The sequence below is a fragment of the Balaenoptera acutorostrata genome, chromosome 17, assembly GCF_949987535.1.
Source record: "Balaenoptera acutorostrata chromosome 17, mBalAcu1.1, whole genome shotgun sequence".
Taxonomy (NCBI): Eukaryota; Metazoa; Chordata; class Mammalia; order Artiodactyla; family Balaenopteridae; genus Balaenoptera; species Balaenoptera acutorostrata.
In genome coordinates, this window is record NC_080080.1 from 70,554,994 (window position 1) to 70,574,861 (window position 19,868).

General features: G+C 40.2%; 1 protein-coding gene across 7 annotated transcripts in view; it reads right to left on the reverse strand.

Moving 5' to 3' along the window:
* Window positions 1-3,135: 3,135 nt before the first annotated feature.
* Window positions 3,136-19,868, reverse strand: part of ADHFE1 (alcohol dehydrogenase iron containing 1) — a 33,561-nt gene continuing 16,828 nt past the window's right edge. For 3 of the 7 annotated variants that reach the window (XM_057532277.1, XM_057532279.1, XM_057532278.1), the window contains 6 exons: window positions 19,565-19,717; window positions 17,532-17,630; window positions 14,832-14,910; window positions 14,564-14,660; window positions 11,416-11,573; window positions 3,136-3,669 (listed from right to left, as the gene is read on the reverse strand). In XM_057532277.1, coding sequence (XP_057388260.1) covers window positions 3,586-3,669; window positions 11,416-11,573; window positions 14,564-14,660; window positions 14,832-14,910; window positions 17,532-17,630; window positions 19,565-19,717 — 670 coding nt within the window. In that variant the 3' untranslated portion in view covers window positions 3,136-3,585. Of the gene's footprint in view, window positions 3,670-4,241; window positions 4,342-11,415; window positions 11,574-14,563; window positions 14,661-14,831; window positions 14,911-17,531; window positions 17,631-19,564; window positions 19,718-19,868 lie in introns of all 7 variants that reach the window. The other 4 variants (XR_009005816.1, XR_009005818.1, XR_009005817.1 and 1 more) reach the window with 4 other exon arrangements.

Consider the following 19,868-nt stretch of genomic DNA (forward strand, 5'->3'; position numbering starts at 1 on the left):
GGCCAAAATTGCAAACGGTTATTGCAATTTGTGGAGGGTATGCATTTAATTCTGAGAGTTGGGGTGGTTGGAAAGCATAATAGCATGAGAAACTAGACCCTCCCACCCCCAGCTGCCAGTAATTCAACCTAGGGCTTCAAGAGCCAATTTCTGCCCATTCAAAGTGTGACTTGCCCCTGGAGACTGCCTCCCGCAGGCCATTGTGATGGTGATGGCGGGATGTGTCCTGGCCTCCTCAACAGCTCCCAGAGGACGAGGCATTTAATGGAGGAGCCCGGGCAGCTGTCTCGGCTCGGGGTTGCTGGTCATCAGAGACCCAGCAACCTGTGCAATGTTGACCCGGAGGTGAACAGCCCCCTTTCTCATACCCACTCCCCGGAGGCAACAGTCCCTGATTAGGGTGGTTTCTAATGCAAACAACCATTAATCTTTCTCAGGGTTAAAAGGCCAGAAAAGCAATTCTTGCTCTCTATTTTGATACTGTACTTTGTCTCTATTTTACAAGAGCAGACTTACCTCACTGACCACTGGAAAATACCCTACAGCTGTGTCCACAGCTACACTAACAATGCCAAACCCAGCACAACCCTCCCTATGCACAGGGGAGGGACAGGAGTGCAACACACCAGCTGTTTATTATGGCACTTGGCAAAAATCAGAGAAACATGACCTGCTTGAAACAAATTAGTAATTTTGTGTCAAGAAATAAATTAGGGATGATGTATTTTAAGTGAAAATGCCACCATATATGATAATTTTATGAAAGTAATATTATATAAACTTTTGAATACTATTCCTTTAATTTTCCTTTCCTTAGCAAGTACATTAATCCATATAAATGGAGCTGTGACCCCTAAGGACTGTTTGAGCTTTTAAGGAAATCAATAGATAAATAGGATTTGACTTAGAAAAATGTACTTAATTGTTTTCTCAGAAACATGAAAGTGTTTGGTTTACAGAAATGGATATAATCTCTCACGCTCTTTTAATAGCTGGTAAAGTCAAGAAACACATCTTTTCTATATTCTCAAATTGTAAGGGCCAAAATGACGGGTATTAGGATAAAAAACACGAAGGCTTCCTAAATCTGTTTCTTCATGCTTGACCTTTAAATCCTTCCTCTACAAAGTCATCATCAGTATGAATGCCAAACACTCCTCCTGGTGAGTCACAGTGAGACATCTGGTTACTGGTGGAAATGGCATCGAACATTTCAGAGAGATAAAGAATGCATTTTCATATCTAAAATGATTTTACATTAAATTTCCCAAACTCAAAATCTCACATTAAGGACAAGGTAGTACATAAAATCTAGTTATGGTATTTTCAGGCTTGGAGAGGAATTGGTTGAATAAAGTAAGACTCAGACAGACCAAGGGGCTGGAGTGGAATCCAGGGCCCTGGACCCCTGGACTCCCCAGTCTTATGCTGTTCTAATGATGTCACATCACCTTGCAAAATATATTACAAGAGGTCTCGAATTTACCTGGACTTTCTTTGGGGGGGTGGGGCACATATATATTTTTACTACACCAAATGTATTTTGAGACATTGATTAACAACTTTTACTAAAGTTTCCTGAAGGATCTCAGATTGGCAGCTTCACTGTTCTCTGCCTTATTCACAAAGCTTCTGCTCTCAGAATCCATAATTCTCCTGAAAAGCTGGAGGGAATTTTAGCTAGATATAGTCTGATGGTAGAGATGAAATTCTGTCGGGACTCTCTTGTGCTTAAGCGCCTTTTGGGCACTTGGCATAAAGAATTTGAATGCTCTGTAGGAACTAAAACTATACCTTAATGATACCGTTCCTAAGTTAAAAAAAAAAAAAAATATATATATATATATATACATACACATACACACATAGTTATCTATAATGTATCTATATATGTGTATAAAATTATGGGGAGAACATATATTTTTAAATTTTGTTATTTTTTAACAGTGGTTCTCTTTTGGATGGTGCAATGTGAACAAATATTTTCTTCTGTGTGTCTCTTTGTACTACCGGTTTTTGGTACTGAACATATCTTAGGTGTGTAACTAGAAAGACTCCCAATAAACAACATTTTAATGTTATTTTTAAAATCCCAAGTAAACAAAGCTGTTTACAGAGATAAAGTAGGGCCAGGCAGGTTGAATGGTACAGTAATGCCCTTCTCATGTTTTGTAAAATCCTGATGTAATTATATACTTTATATAATTATATACTGTAATATGTAATTATATACTATATAGGCATACATCCTATGCCCAGTAATTACATATAATTATATATGTAATTATATACTCTACTTGATATACTTTCTGATTAAAACTTTAATCCAGTTTAAAATATGGATAAATCTGCAAGTACACTGAGATCCAGGCTGCCGAAGCTCGAGCAGTGCACTCACCACTGTGAGGAAAAACGAGCCATAGACGTTTCAGCAGGCTGGGAATAACAGGAGGCAGATGACCCAGCTACCAGGATTCGACTTGCATCCTGAAGTCTGTAAACAGCAAAACGGCTTGCTTTTGAATTAATTTATTCTGAGCACCAGAACCATTTTCCAAAGAGGGAATTACCATGTAGGTTGTTTGTGTTTTTCTCAAAAGAACAACTGCTCCACCAGAGGATCCATCTCTAATATTTTACCCCTTTGGATTTGTTTTTACCTTTTAAATATAGTTACTAGTATTTTTATGAGCCTGACCTAAAACAGCAAAGTGATATTTTTCTTTCTTTTCTCTTCCTCTTTTAAAATTAGAAAATGTGTGCTTATTGTAACAAATGCAAACAATACAGATGTTTGTAAAATAAGAAGTGAAAGTATAAAATATAAAGTAAACATTTTCTCTTAATTCTCTGTCCTCCAAATTCCATTTCTTCAGTGATCCCTTTTAAGTTTGATGTGTAACATTCTTTCTAGATATATATATAGAGAGAGAGACATATATTTATATATAATTTAAAAAGTAAAAATCAGACCATATTAATATATAACTGTCCTGCAACTTACTCTTTTCCACTTAGCAGTTTATCATGGACGTATTTCTAGTAGAGTTATTCTCATTCTTATTAGTAGCACAAAAGCATTCCATTATTTAATATACTATGATTTATTTATCTATATATTAATGAATACTTAAGTTCTTTCAAATTTTTTATTATTAGAACATGCGCTGCCAGAAACATCCTTGTCATATTTCTTTACACACTTGTGCTAGTATTTCATAGGATAAATTTCTAGATGTGGGGCTGATTACTGGGCATAGGATATACACATTAATATTTTTGGTAGATACTGAGTGTTTGCCCTTTTGTTACATGGAGCAGGGGTAGTCTGCAGGGTTTGGGGCAGGAACAGGGACCTCTGAAGTCTGGCTGAGGGTCCAGCATGGTGGGCATTTGTTCAGTGTGTTCTACGGAAGTAGCTGGACTTGGAGCATCAGGGAATCTTCTACAGGATAAAATTATATCACATTCAAGCAGGTAACAGGGAAGTTATATGTGGAGGTGAAAAGACAAAGCCCTTGCTAGATCAACTTCTGTTTTCAGAATTACGATGCCCAATGGTAATTCTTTCAGTGAAAATGAAAATCAATACAGTTTCATTGACGCTTCAAACAGAACAGACAGATCCTCTTCTGACTGAGGGCGTGGTGCAAGCTTGGTGACCCTTTCCTGAAACAGTAAACAAAAAGAATTACTCAGGGCTTTGCAAAGACAGTTTGTAAAAGCTACTAGGTATGTGAATTAACTCAGTCATGAGAAACAGTGACTTGATAATAGTCACAGCTTTAAAAATCATATTTCTTGTTTGCTTCTTACTAGCTGATTCCCAACTCAGAAGTTTATCAAGTGATGCCTCTTTCCTGCGAAGTTTTCAGAAGCCATTACTCTTGCCTGAGGTCCTGAGAATAGCCTTCTACTCAAATGTACAGAACCCAACCAGCCTCAGGAAGAACACCTCCTACAATGACCAAACCACGCCAGTCAGGTGCCCCTGCCAGGCTCTCCCTGTGTGGAGGGCAGTGTCCCAGGCACAACGTGTGCAGCCAGGGAAAACAGAACGGGGTCACCCTTGGCTTCAAAGACCATAGATTTTGCAACTTGGACTTCATATATATTACAAAGGACTTCACTAGGACATTAACTTTCAGGCTATGGGCAGCAAGTGACTCTTTTTAAAAAAAAAATATTAACTAAGGTTTTATCTCTACCTTCCCAAATGAATTATTCAGTGATTTCCTTACTTTCTCCAGTGATTATTGAGTCAAGTCAGCAAAGACACCAGCGCCTCCTACTGCTCTTGACACTCCCGTCAGTGGCTCCTTAATCCCCAAATTTCCAGGCCTAAATGAAATTAAGAAACGTGCCAGTGTTTTGGTTGCATGTCTGTGGGTCTCTGGGTCCGTTTTCTGTGATGAGCTCCTGTGTGGGACAACACTTGGTAGGAGAGCGAAGCTCCATGGGGCAGGGCTGTGCCCAGCGCCCCACATGGCAAACAGGTGCTCAGCAGTTACTGGTTGGATTAATAAAGATGACGGGAGGGGGGATATTGGCATCTCAAGATTCACACATACGAGATAGGACTCTGACTCCCCCACCTTCCATTTTTCCTTCTCTCAGAAATGTCACCCAGTCACTCAGGGAAAAACCTAGGAGTCATCCTGGATTCCTCTTTCCCTTCCCTACAAGTTCAGTCCATCAGCAAGTCTGTCGGATCCACCTGCAAATTAAATCCCAAATCCGACCACTTCTCACCTCCCGATCCATCACAACCTGTCGTAGTGACTTCATGCACCTGTCCTACTTGAAAGGCCTCTTAGAGTTGTTTCCACTTTCGCTCCACTCTCACCCCCTAGAGGTCATTCTCCCCACAGCAGCCAGAGTGATTTTTCCGCATTGCAAGCTTGATCACACCATTCCCTTGCTTAACACCCTCTGATGACATCCCACTGCAATTAGAACAAAACCATGTCCTCTAACCCCAGCTCTGACTCTTCTCCCACCCGCTCATCTCACTTAGACCCATGGTCCCCCTTCAGTCCCATGAAAATGCAAATCTTCACCCTATCTCAGGGCCTTTCCCCTCTGCCTGGAATGCTTCTCCCAGATCTTCACCTGGCTGCCTCCACCTCCAGTCAGAGGCCTTCTCTGACCACACTCGCTGGAGTTCCCACCACACTGTCCCGTGTGAAATCACTATCTCATTACCCAGGTTTCCTTCAGACCACTAACCATTATCTGAAACGATTTTTTTTTTTTTTTTTGGCTGTGTTTTGGGTCTTCGTTTCTGTGCGAGGGCTTTCTCTAGTTGTGGCAAGTGGGGGCCCCTCTTCATCGCGATGCACGGGCCTCTCACTATCGCGGCCTCTCTTGTTGCGGAGCACAGGCTCCAGACGCGCAGGCTCAGTAGTTGTGGCTCACGGGCCTAGTTGCTCCGCGGCATGTGGGATCTTCCCAGACCAGGGCTCAATCCCGTGTCCCCTGCATTAGCAGGCAGATTCTCAACCACTGCGCCACCAGGGAAGCCCCTGAAACGATTTTATTTGTATCTTATTTGTAGATTTGATTAGATGACCATTGTCTGTCTTCCTTACTAGAACGTAAGCTGCACGAGGGAGGGAAGGGACTTTATTTTCTAAACTGTGTCACATACAATTCATGGTATATAGTAAGACATCAATAAGTATTCGTCAGGTAAAAGGAAGAATAAAAAGAAGGAAGGATGTATACAAAAATTAACTTTAAACGCACCTAAATGTAAAGACCTAAATGTAAGAGCTAAAACCTTAAAACTCTTAGAAAATGGGAAAATATTCATGACTTTGGATTTGGCAGTGATTTCTTGGATATGACACCAGAACACAGGCAACAAAAGAAAAAATAGATAAACTGGACTACATCAAAATCAAAAACTTTTATGCATCAAGGAACACTACTAAGAGAGTGAAAAGCCAACTCATAGAATGGGAGAAAATATTTGCAAATCATATATCTGATAAGGGATTAATATCCAAAATATACAAATAATTGCTACAACTAAATAACAAAAAACCCCAAGCAACTCAACTCAGAAATAGGCAAAGGGCTTGAATAGATATTTCTTCAAAAAAGATATATAAATAGCTAATAAGCATGTGAAAAGATGCTCAATGTCATTAGTCATTAGGAAAGTGCAAGTTAAAACTACGAGTTACCACTTCACACCTATTAGAATGGCTATCCAAAAAATGGAAAATAACAAGTGTTGGTGAAGATGTGGAGAAATTGGAACCCTCGTGCATTGTTGGTGGGAATGTAAAATGGTGCAGCCACTATGGAGAATAGTTTGACAGTTTTGTCAAAAAGTTAATGTTAAAGTTCTGTGATCACAGAACTACCCTGTGATCCAGCAATTCTATTCCTTAGGTATATACCCCAATGAAATGAAAGCAAGGACTAAAACAGATACTTGTACATTGATGTTCACAGCAGCACTATTCACAATAGCCAAAGGGTGGAAACAACCCAAGTGCCCATCTACAGATGAATGGATGAACAAAATGTGGCCTATCCATACAATGAAATGTTATTCAGCCATAATAAGGAATGAAATTCTGACACATTTAGGACATTATGCAAACTGAAGACACAAAAGGACAAATATTATATGATTCCACTTACATGAAGTACCTAGAATAGGCAAATTCACAGTGATAGAAAGTAGAATAGAGGTTACCAGAGGCTGGGGGAAGAGGAGAGTGGGGAGTTACTGTTTACCATTCAGCAATAGAGCAGGGCTTCTTTTTGGGATGATTTAAACGTTCTGAAAATGAATAGTGATGATGGTTGCACAACCCTGTAAAATGTACTTAATGGCACTGAGTTGTACACTTAAAAATGATTAAAATAGTAAATTTTATGTCAGGTATGTTTTACCACAACTTAAAAAAATAGAATGGATGGACAGATGGGAGAAGGATGGGGGACAATGCTGAAGAGTATGGGTGAAGCCAAGGTAAAGCTTCATATCCCAGCACATCTTGTAGAGACCCTAAAGAATTTTGAAAATCCATAGCAAGGCAGAGACTTGTTCACGGTGACTTAGGCACACATTTGTGGCAGGGTCCAGAACGGAAGTTCGGTATTTGCTATGGCCGAAGTTGCCACATTATTCTGTTTATAATGGCAGAGAGTCTAATCTGATGAGCTCAAGCGCACTTAAAACAACCCTGTTCATCTTGCGTGAAGTAGTTCAGGACTCTCAGCTCAGGCCAAGCTGAGGTGAGTTTCTCTTTCACATTTCTAACCCCCAGCGATTGGTTCAACAGGGGCAAGGACGTAAAGTTTGTGATATATCCTTGCACGTATCACTTGTGCCATGTAAAAGCCAACCCTCTCAGGATTCAGATGTGTTCCGCACTGTGCTATTATTTATAGACACGTAAGACCGAAGGACAACTGATTAACATGGGCACTGAAATAAATTCAGACTACTACTTTTAGCACATTCATAAAGTAACATTTCAGCGGGCCTGTCTGCCAGGGAGTGGAAGTGCTCATGCTGGTAGACAGCTCTCCTCGGTAATGAAATGTTTTGATGGGAAATGTAAATGTTTCTTGCCAGAGGTTTCAGAAATCCAGCTTGGAAGATTAATTTATTCTTGCCTGCTCCCCGAGCAGCGCGGCTATGGCAGTTGGAAACCTCTGTACACAGGGCTGCTATTTGCTGCCACCAGTATGGGCTGTGGTGTTTGGTTAAGAATACTGGCCTAGTTGTTCCAGAGAAAACCGATCCCTCTTTGCTGAACATAAAAGAAGCTTTATCAAATGTTGACTGCATGAAATATCCTTTCTGGTGATGTTCTTTGCAGGAAGAATATATCCCTCTCACTACCTTAAATCCTGTAATACTAATAAGTGAAGATTTGTCTGCTGCATGTGTAAAATTCTGAAGTTGCCATAGCATTCCTGTAAAATGTTCACTAAAAAAAAACAAACAAAAAACTAAACAAAAACCCAACAGTAGTTCAACTGCAAAACAGGCAAGCTTATTTCCAATATTCCTTCTAAAGTCCTATGAATATTCCCCCCTTCCCCATATATGCATATAAATCTGTCATATTGACTTCAAAACTGAACTAGTGCCAGTGAATTAAAATTAACTGTGTTTCTCCTAATCGTGAAAACATGATCAAAGGAAAAAAAGGCAGCATCCACCTTGGGGCTGCTTTATGAACATAGCTTGAGGAAATGCTGGTTTCCTACTTTATAGACATGACTTGTTTAGAAAGATTCAATTTACCTTGCATCCTTTGTGAAACTAAGAAATTAGTTTTGTCTAATTAAGGTTCTGCTATCTGTGATTTCCCAGTATGACATGTGCACTGAGGCATTCAGAATGATACCTAATTAACTTGCTATTTTAGAGAATGGTCTCAAGTGTTAGTCTGGATCTGTTGCTGTTTGGAACAGCTTCTGAAAGTGGAAGCCTGAGTACAGTAGAATTAAAACCGTCCACACCTGCCAGTGTGTGCTGATGGCTGGAAGATGCATTGCCACAGCAATTAAATGGCCAAGAATATCATCCAGTTTTATCTGAAACTCATGAATACCATTCTTGGAGGTTGATAAACACATATGCCTGAACATTTTCCTGGGATAAACAAGCAGAACTTTTCAGAGGACCCCCTGAAGAGTGGACACTCTTGCTGGGACCATGCTATAAGAGCCAGAGGCTACATCAAAATCGTGGTGACCACTTGGTCTCTGGTATTCCTGGACAGGCTTTCATGGCTCCTTTTCATTGGCTGAGTGTCCTATTAAGTCTAAGGAAATTGCTCAAAAACAAGGACAGAAGATTTAAGAGGAGAGGGTTGCAGGAATGTGCTCCTTTAAATGTTCACTAGCCCGGGTTAGGTGCTATAGAAGATAGATGAGCAAACCAGACAGGCTCCTACCTTCATGGAACTTTAATAGGTTTGGAAAAAATGATTGTGATGGTCATACTTTTTATTTAGTCCCTTCGACTTACAGGTTAGGACTGTGGGTTAGAACTAGTGTCTCTGCTGTACTTTGAGACTCCTCTTTTTCTCATTCATTTATATTTTTGGATGCAACTGAGCCCATTGGGCCTGACCCTAAATCAGGGAAACTGGTGGCCCATGGGCCATGTTTTGTTTGTACATTGGGAAATCAGGGAATTCAACACAAACATCCCAATTGCTGATTTTTCTTAAAAATGCAAGTTCTACCAACACTGGGAACTGAATTTATGCTTGGCGTTAATAAATGGTAGCTGAAAAGCTGCTCACCCAATGAGATGGGTCACGTGCTTTCCAGTTCACCAAAGTCCCCACCATTCCCTAGTGCCTTAAATTACTTTGTTCATTGCTATTATTTACCTTGCTCCTATGGACAGATAAGTCTGTGAACCCAATCCACACAAACATTATCTTATGTGAGTGGTGAGGTCTTCAACATTCTAAGTACTTGCTAAGTGGGGAAGAAGCCAGTTTGAGGCCTTTGCTTAACTGAAGTGGGCTGAGGGAAAAGCACTGCCACTTGTGGTAAGCAGGATGCTGTGTGAGTGGATATTCTAGCTGTTAACTCTTCCAATGTCAGGGATAGATACATGAATGCCTTAATTTTGGGGAGACTGCCTTATCCTCATAGTGTTTGTTTGTTGTTTTTTTTTAAATAGAAGTATAGGGCTTCCCTGGTGGCACAGTGGTTAAGAATCTGCCTGCCAGTGCAGGGGACACAGGTTCGAGCCCTGGTCCGGGAAGATCCCACATGCCGTGGAGCAACTAAGCCCATGCACCACAACTACTGAGCCTGCGCTCTAGAGCCCATGCTCTGCAACAAGAGAGGCCACCACAATGAGAAGCCCGCGCACCACAATGAAGAGTAGCCCCTGCTAGCCACAACTAGAGAAAGCCCGCATGCAGCAATGAAAACCCAACACAGCCAAATAAATAAATAAATAAATAAAATTTAAGAAAAGTATAGTTGATTTACAATATTGTGTTAGTTTCAGGTGTATAGCAAAGTGATTCAGTTATATATATGTACTTTTTTTCAGATAATTTTCCATTATAGGTTATTACAAGATATTGAATATAGTTTCCTGTGCTATACAGTAAATCCTTATTGCTTATCTGTTTTATATAGAGTAGTTAGTATCTGTTAATCCCATACTCCTAATTTATCCCTCCCCCCTTCCCTTTCCCCTTTGATAACCATAAGTTTGTTTTCTATGTCTGTGAGTCTATTTCTGTTTTGTATATAGACTCATTTCTAATGTTTTCTAGATTCCACATATAAGTGATATCATATATCTGTCTTTCTCTGTCTTACTTCACTTAGTATGATATTCTCTAGGTCCATCCACATTGCTGCAAATGACAATATTTCATTCTTTTTTATGGCTGAGTAATATTCCATTGTATATATACTACATCTTCTGAAGCCAGTCATCTGTTGATGGGCACTTGGTTTGCTTCCACGTCTTGGCTATTGTGAATAGCGCTGCTATGAGCACTGCACGTATCTTTTCAAATTAGAGTTTTTGTCTTTTCCGTATATCCTCATAGTGTTTAAGTGACCCTTGCCTTTCGCATTTTGGACAGGAGGAGTTAGTGAGCGCTCTGGGCCTGGTGAACATGGTGTCATCTCCTGGCTCTGAGCTCTCTGTTTTATGGTGAATTACAACAAACAGGGTCTTGGCCTATTAGGCTCTGGTGCTATAACACAAGAGTATCTGATCTTAAATGGAAGAGAGGTCCAATGGGGCATAAACTCTTTTCATGAGAACCTTGAGAGGGGAAACTTTACATCTACTATAATTCTACCATATAAATGATAGCTGCTCAGTTTAAATTCTTTTTTTTTTTTCAGTTTAAATTCTTTAGGAGCATATAAATAAATGAAATAAGACTCAAAGTGACACAAATAAGTATATATGTATAAAATATATAATCTCCCAAATATGTTTAAAAAGTGGTTTTGTAATCATCTTAATTTAAAAGCCATGTCTATTCTTCACAAAATAGTAGAATTTGTAACTCTTTATAATGGAAAATAATATTAGTGGCCCTTTTGGAAGAGCTTCACATAGTTTTATAGGGGACTCTTAAAAGAGCAGAAATGGAGAAAAGGGAAATTCTGCTATACTCAAGATAAACTTGGTTGTTTTTGCCTTACATTTTTATAAAGGATCCTTTCATTACATCATCAAAGCTTCACGTAAGCCACAGTTTAATGGAAGAATATAAAGGCGAGGGAGACTTGGCCCCATCCCCCTGGGGAAGGGGAGAGCTGCTGCCTGGTTGGGGGAGACCTGGGTTGTCACCTCCTTCCCTAAGATGCCCCAAATGGACCGTATCTCTCCTGGAGCCTGGTGCTTCTTAGAAGGCAGCGAGGATGGGCTGCGTCTCTTACCTGGGGCAGTGTTCCTTTCACTAATGCGGGGATATCAGCCTTGGAGTAGCCAATGGCAGCTAGGCCATCATCCACATCCAGATCGAATAAGAATTTCCGCAGCGTGTCTGCCAAAATAGGCCCAGCATCTGGGACCCTGGCAGTGTGGGTGTCGGCTCCTGGAAGACACAAAGCACTGACTGTAGAGAGGAGGAAGCTGGCCCTGGGTGTGATTCAGTCACAAGATAGCTGAATACATAACCTACTGCCGGCCCCTCACACTGAGGACAAGGGCACCGCTGTGCCCCCAGCCGGGAGGCCGGCTCAGCTGTCAGCCCCGCAGAAGACAGGCCAGCCTGGGAGCCCCCAGAGCCTCCACAGAGAAGTCGGAGAGCGGGGAGGGGGGCTCGCTTGGCTCTCACATTTCCAGTGGGCTGCTCGCCCTCTGTGTGGTAGGAAGAAGAGAAACGGCCCAGAAAAGAGGCACAGGAAGGAGACCAAGAAAGAAGGCTGGTGTTTGGATGAGGAGGAATGAGCATCTGTAGGAGAAAACACAGCTTATGTAACTTTCAAGGCTTGGAATTTGCTGACATCTAGAGGTCTACACATTCAGTGTCCTTTCTCAAGGCGACAGCTTAGGAGAAGAAGACAGCCCCTTTGCAAACACTTTGTGAGACAAGGATCTACAGAAGTTCAAAAAACTCCAACATTAACTGCCAAAAAGGAGGAAAATGACAAAAATGGATTAGGCGTGGCCAAGGAAGGAGTATATTTCCTCTCTCTAGCTAGAAAACTTTTTTGGACTCTGTTGCCAAAGGGCAGGTCCCTCTAAATATATATTACACAACCTGTCAGGCAGAATTAAGAATAAGGAGACTCTTAGAAAGCAGTATTTAACATGTAGATAATAATGATATCGATGAATGAGGAAGAAGGTTGCCAGGGATTGGAGATTTGTAAGGGCAGAATTTGGACATAATTACTAATTAATACACAAAAGCATAGAGAAGTCAATCTGGAAGAGCCAGGGGGTTCTGCCCTCAGGCAGGGTGGCAGTGAAAGTTCCCAGATGAAGGGAATCAATCCCAAACCCTCAGCACCCATGCCCCACGCCCCCATCTATTCTGGTTGAACACATTCATCGCCGGGACGTGCTGCAATCTGTAAACAGAAGGTAGCATTATTTATTTATTATCCAAAATGCCTCATGCTGTGGTCCAAGTCCACTTTCTCTGTATAAGTCAAAAAGAGACTAGAAGGTATGGTTCACTCCATACTGAAGTATTTTATTAAATCAGTTTTAGCCTTTCTGTTCTCCGACAGAGACCTGTTTATGTTATCCAGGAAAAGGTATAAATAGAACCAGATACAGAGCTAGTTGGGAGAGCAGCTGGATGGAAGGCAAAACTTGCCCAACAAGACCAGTCTGTATTACACAGCAGCAGCTCAAATATGGATTAAGTGGAGGGTAACACATGATACGGGGTTTATGAGGTTCTTATGTTCCCGGGATTGCTGCCATCCAAAGCTCCAGGTTTTCCTATGAAGTGTTTTAGAAAAAAAGAGAAGGTAGGAAAGAGAATACATTGGTATAAAGCTAAGACAATCTGAGATTACATAGGGAATCAAAATATTTAATGCCAGTTGCAGCAACTTGGATGGACCTAGAGATTGTCATACTGAGTGAAGTAAGTCAGAGAAAGACAAATATCATATGATATCGCTTATATGTGGAATATAAAAAAGGGGTACAAATGAACTAATCTACAAAACAGAAATAGAGTTACAGATGTAGAAAACAAACTTATGGTTTTCAGGGGATAAGGTGGGGGAGGGATAAATTGGGAGATTGGGACTGACATATACACACTACTGTATATAAAATGGATAACTAATAAGGACCTACTGTATAGCACAGGGAACTCTACTCAGTACTCTGTAATGACCTAAATGAGAAAAGAATCTAAAAAAGAGTGGATATATGTGTATGTATAACTGATTCACTTTGCTGTACACCTGAAGCTAACACAACATTGTAAATCAACTATACTCCAGTAAAAATTAAAACAAAAATATTTAATGGCTAAATATGGAATAATATTAACCAAAAATTCCTTTTCAAGAGGAAGGTATCGGTAGTTCCTCTGGCCTGGCTTTTGTCTAATAGAGGCCTTGCTTTCTCAGTAGTTTTGTTGGTGGCCTGGATGTTAGATTTAGGCTCTCTAAAATTTTCCCGTTTACCATACATCTAGCGTACTATTTGGGCTCCTGCCTGTTTACACTGTTTGCATATTTACAAAGGACCTGAGTCCCAACATAGAGCTGAACAATATCCCCAGTCCAAAAGGGAAAAGGGATACAAGATCCTTGGAAAAGTAGGCACCATGTTTCTGGCAGTACACGCCGGGAAATCTAGCAGTGGGAGGTGGAGGTGAAGCAACACATTCGGAAGGATATCTGTGTCGTTCCTACCTTCTTGGAACTAATCTCTCCAACGGCTCGAGCTAGAGGAGCATAATGCAGTTTTCTTTTTAGCTTTTCCCTTTCTAAAACAAGTAGGGGAATAGATGTTTTAAAAGTTAATTGAATACTTAAGTTTACTTAAAAGAATTCTTGTATTAGAAAAATACCAATATTTTACTTAACACTAAAGTGATCCTAAATGTAAGTGTATTTCTTGTAAGATTTAAAAGGCACTGTGGGTATATTATTATAGACATTATTTATCCTACAAAACAGCAAACAAATTCTTCTTTGGGGAACTTTTTATAAAGTTTCTAGTTGTTTAGGTTCTCTATAACTGGGAATTTACTGTTACTTCCTGATTTAGATTCCTTTTTAGTTCCTATTAAACAAAACAAAAACCATATATAACATGAATAGTATATAAACAGTTTCACTTTCCTTGGGGACGAAAACAGTGGAAATATTATTACTGTAAACTTAACGTAAGCAGTACTTGGTTCCATTTCATTCCTAATAGACTCTTAGAAACACAAAATTACAGAATTTTAGTGCTAGATAGGAATTTGGGCAGGTCACTGACATTTTGTTATTAAATTATCCCAAGCAATATTTTTTGGTATTATTCTTTATGGTTTATCTTCAGAAGCATCCTAGGAAATGCTCCACATATGTGGGTCACAGATTGATGATTAACGGTTCATACCCAATATTTCTGCCATCTCCAGGTGGTGCTCAGGCGACATCTGTGCCGTGAAAGTGAACACTGCTGGGGAGGTGAGTACCACAGAAAGGCCGTGAGGCTGGGGAGAAAGGAAACATGGTGACCAACGTGGCAAAGTCAGTCTTCAACATGTGTATTCTAGATATTAAATTACTTTACCTTGTACTCCAAGCAATCAAGAATTGACAGATACATTTATGGCAATTGAGAGGAATCTAAGACTAAATTAAAGAATTTATTATGATTTTACCACCAGTGGGTGATCCACATTATAATCCTTTGCTTTATATGTCTTCACTAAGCCTGAAATTGGGTAAGACATTCCATGGCTAGAAAAGAAAGAAAGTCCTTATGTTGACATATAGATATCAGAAATTCAAGTTAACAATACTCTATGGGAGAGCCCCTCACAGTCTCTTGACAATATTATTAACCCACAAAGTTAGACATTCTGTTTTCTTTGATTCCTATGAGGATATATTATTATGCAGTTGATACTTGGTGTTTTCATTCACAAAACTTCTGAAATGTTAAAATTCAAATGCTCATAGAATTGTATGCCATTAAAAAGTATTGATGCTTAAGTTGCTGGCCAAGCACATTGGTTAAGCTTATGATCTTGAAGAAATCAAGAATTCACTTTGAAGTTTCTTTAATAATCTTTAGGGTATGCATTTTCTATCTTACTCTGCACTGCCTTGGCAGTGTGTTCCTTCACAAACTGAAGATGTCGGTGGGAATTTTATGAGCCAAGATGTACTGCATTCGACATGCAAGCTTGTTCCGCCAGTGATCTGTCTTGCCAATGATTGATACCTTCTTTTAAATGCTACATACTACTGGGAGTTGAATCATATGTGATTGTTTCAGCCTGAAAGGTATGCAGAAAAGGCATTTTCATTTTTATTTGTGGGGATTTTTTGGTATGTTTTAATGGGAAAACTCTCGAATTCTTAGTGAACAAATAGGACAATAGGATAATTTACTAGATGACCCAGAAGATACACATTGTGACAAGTTAATATATTTACAGTTAATATATTGAAAAAGAAATGTTTTACAATAGTAAAATGGTCTGTAAGTCTATTAATGTGGGTTATTGGATGACTTTGTTTTTATTTGCTAAAAGATTTACATTTCATAGACAGATGAAGTATTTTGGTGAATTGTATGATTATCCAAAAAAAGGTGCCCCATGCCTGTCATCTCTCACGAGGCAGATTAGAAGCTATCGGTTCTCTGAGTTGTTGGATACTTAGGGACGTGCTTTACTGTTTTCGGGCTTCATAGTATTCAGAAAAATATTGCTTAGCATGCTTCCGTGATGTGAGAGGGTTCATGTAACTTTCAAAGTACCTTTCTAACAATAGCCAATATTTTAGTTTGATTTCTTTTATTTTAACAGTTATATATATTCTTTGTAAAAAAGAAAAATGATCCATAATCCTATTTCCTCAAGATAACCATTATAGAATATTTCCTTCTAGTCTTCTTACGCATATGTTTAATTTATGATCGTATTGTGTGCACTGTTTTTGACATTGCTTTTGTTACTTAATATTCTTTATAAACATTTCCCCATATCATTTTCTATTCTTCTAAAATATTATTTTAATAGATATTTTATTCTTTGAGTACTAAACTTCAGTTAACCATTCCCAAACTGTTGGGAATTTAGGTTGTTCCTAAATGTTTCAGTTATAAATAACTTTTAGGTGAATATCCTTATAAGGATATTCTTTGATCATATCATGATTATTTCTTTAGGCTACATTTCTAGAAGTAACACCAGTGGGGCAAAGGGTATAAACATTTTCCAAGCTCTGGGCAGATTTTGTTCAGTTGCTTCTTAGAAAGGTGGTACCCATCTATGCTCCTCTCAGCAGCAGAATTTGAGGGTGAACATTTCATTGCGCTCCCCTAGCAAAGGCCAATTCTTAATTCTCCGTGTTCACTGGTTTTCAAGTTTAAGGCAACATACCAATAAAGTTCTGATCAAAAGACTAATTCTGGCTATTGACAAATATTCTAATCCCCTTCTTTTTGAGAGAGATTAGGAGAAAAAAAATCCTGCGTTTGACGTTTTGAAAACCCATGACACATGATGAAGATGTGGAGAAATCAGAACCCTCATCCACTGTTGGTAGGAATGTAAAATGGTGCAGCCGCTGTGGAAAACAGCCTGGCAGTGCCTCAGAATTTAAACAGAGTTACCATATGACCCAGCAATTCCACTCCTAGGTATATACTCAAGAGAAATAAAAACATATGTCCACCAGGTAAACTTGTACATGATTATTCAAGCAGCAATATTCATAGTAGCCAAAAAAGTGGACACAACACAAATGTCCATCATCTGATGAATGAATAAATAAAATGTGGTATATCGGTGCAATGGAAAATTGCTTGGCAATAAAAAGGAAAGAAGTACTAATATGTGCATGGGATGAACCATGGAAACATGATGCTAAGTGAAAGAAGCCAGGCACAAAAGATCACATATTATATGATTCCATTTATATGAAAAGTCTGGAATTTGCAAATCCATAGAGACAGAAAGTAGATTAGTAGTTGTTTAAGACCTGGGGTATAGGAGGATTGGTGGGCGACAGCTAAGGGGGACAGGATTTCTTTTTAAGGTGATAAAATGTTCTAAATTGATTGTGGTAATGGTAGCACAACTTTGTGAATATACTAAAAACCACTGAAAGTTTTAAATGGGTGAATTATATAGTATGTGAATAATAGCTCAAAAAAGCTGTTACCAAAAAGAAAAAAATCTATGACCCGATAAACTGCATTTGAATTAAGAAAATATTATGGGACACTAAGTTAAATATCTTCTTTCTATAGCATATTTAAAATCTTACCACATGTCCTAAATTATAAACATTTAAAAAATTTAAGGGCAATAGCTTAGGTGAAGAAATAAAATCTCAAATTTGCTCACCACAGATGAACACCAGCATTTCCAAAGCCAATGCCAGCAAAAGCACTTGCCAAGTGCATATTAGACCTTGCTTCAAGATCATCAGGATTTCTGACAGCCCTGTGGATGATATAAATACCTAACAATAACACATCTACATTGGCATTTCCTAGTGAATAAAGAGCCGCCTTAGGGAAAGATCTGGAAAAAAAAGAAATGCTACTCGATAGGAAGAAAAATTAGGCAAGTTATTCAATTGACACCTTGTCTTCTAGATGAAAACCAAAGGGAAACATATTTTCTCGTCAACAGTTTGAGCAAAGGCATAATAAATATGCTGTCAGGCTGCTCATGTGATAAAAGTGCCAGGGGAAGAAAGCACTGACCCTTGGACTATGAAAGCTGCTCAGGAAAAGTGCCCTGAGACTCATTCTTCTTCTTCACTTGTCAATGACCTTGACTGGGGCTGTGAGTGGACTCAGAGTAAACACATACTCAGAAGGCACAGGGCCCAGGCTGGTTTGCTGAAGTGAGTTCCTGTCGCCTGGGGCTACTTACTGGCCAAATGAGCCGCCCAGACATCTTTCTCTCTGTGATACTACCCAAAATCGGACCCACTGGAGACCTCTTTTGGTATCTGTGGAAATTGCACATGTTATTTTAATACTTATTACTGTGGAAGAAGTGGGATGTTATTGTAGGACAAGCCTTTACTTGCTCCATCCCTCCTCAGTGCCACTTTGAAAAAGCAAATTCTCAAAGGCCCCTTTCAGATGCAGCTCAGCCTTCCTGCTCCTGGGCTTGGAAACCCTGTCCCAGGGAGGAACCCTGAGACAGCCAAGGGCACCCCTTCCCACGTGGTTTTTTGTGATCCTGCCTGGAGTCAGGGTTCTTGCTATGAAATAAAAGTGCCACAGCCTTTTTCCTCCTTTCATCTGGAATAGTTAGGCACTTGTGTCTCTTTCCAAAACCCAGTGTTCGTTCCTTATTCCCAAATAACAAGGTGAGATAGCAGGTGATGGAGCGTCAGCCTCTCTTCTGTCCATTTCGCCCCCTCACCTCCCACAGCTGCCATGCCAAGCCTTGTGTCCCCGTCAGACAGCTGGCTGGCCATCATCTGCATCTGCTTCTACCCAGACAAATCCTCCCTGCTGGGCTCCGAGCTGGAGAGAGGTCTGTGTCCCTCCCCTACCTCTACTACAAAGTGCTGTCCTAGGTCCCTCTCCCTCCAGGCCGGAGGAGGCACCGTGCTCACATCTCGTCCTAACCTGCCCTGTTCTTGCCCTCCGTTGTGTATAAATACAAAGGGCAGTTCGACTTTGCACAAGTCTTAATGTCTCAGGGATCAGTTTTCATCTCTAAGTATATCTTTGCTCTCTCTCAAGAGTCTATTATGGCTATTTCATGCATAAATCTTTCCAAACCTTTTAGGAATCTTTTTAGGAAGGCTTTCATATCTCCCAGGACAGACGTCTCTACACATTTATTTCTTAAATTGAGTTCATGTGCGTTTGCTCATGGGTCGACCCCGTGTGCGTCTGGACAGGGCCTGATGGGGCAGGGCCAACATCTGTCTCGTGGTTCTCATTTCTGCCCTTGGTAGCCAGATCTCAAAGGACATCTCCCCTCCCCCAGGTTTGGTTTTGAGGCTTTGATGAATAAACCTTCTACCTGCATCCTTCATAAATTAGGGGCTCCTATGTTGTCCCCTCATGATCTTTGCCTTTTCAGATCAAAGGATCCAGTTTTCATCTGTCCTCATGGGGCCCGAGGCTTTGATGAATAAACCTTCTACCTGCATCCTTCATAAATTAGGGGCTCCTATGTTGTCCCCTCATGATCTTTGCCTTTTCAGATCAAAGGATCCAGTTTTCATCTGTCCTCATGGGGCTCCCTCCAGAGGTTGCTGGTCTCTGGTGCTTCTGTATGTACAGTGACTGATTTTTTTGGTGAGCAGGCTTGCTCAGGACATTTCAGGATCTGGTGAGCCACATTTCACGTGAAGGTGGAAAGTGGTTTTTCTGTTCTGTTTCCGTCCCCTCTGGGTGACATACCTCTTCAGATACTTAGCAACGATCCTCAGTGCGTGGACTGCCCAAATGTCACTGATGGGGTTGCTGCCCTGGTAGGCTGGCCGAGTGATGGGATTTGCAGGGCAGGGGCTCCGCATGTGGTACGGGAGGGCAGTGTAGGACTCCAGGGCATGACTAACAAGGAATATTTAAAATACACAGTTGAAAGCATCCTTTTCCTCCTTTGCTCCATTCAGATCACAAACTGTCTCAGAATGCTCGGTACTCACTCCCCTGTGGATACGCTTCGTAGTGCTGATAATCACAACTCATCTCAATAATCAGC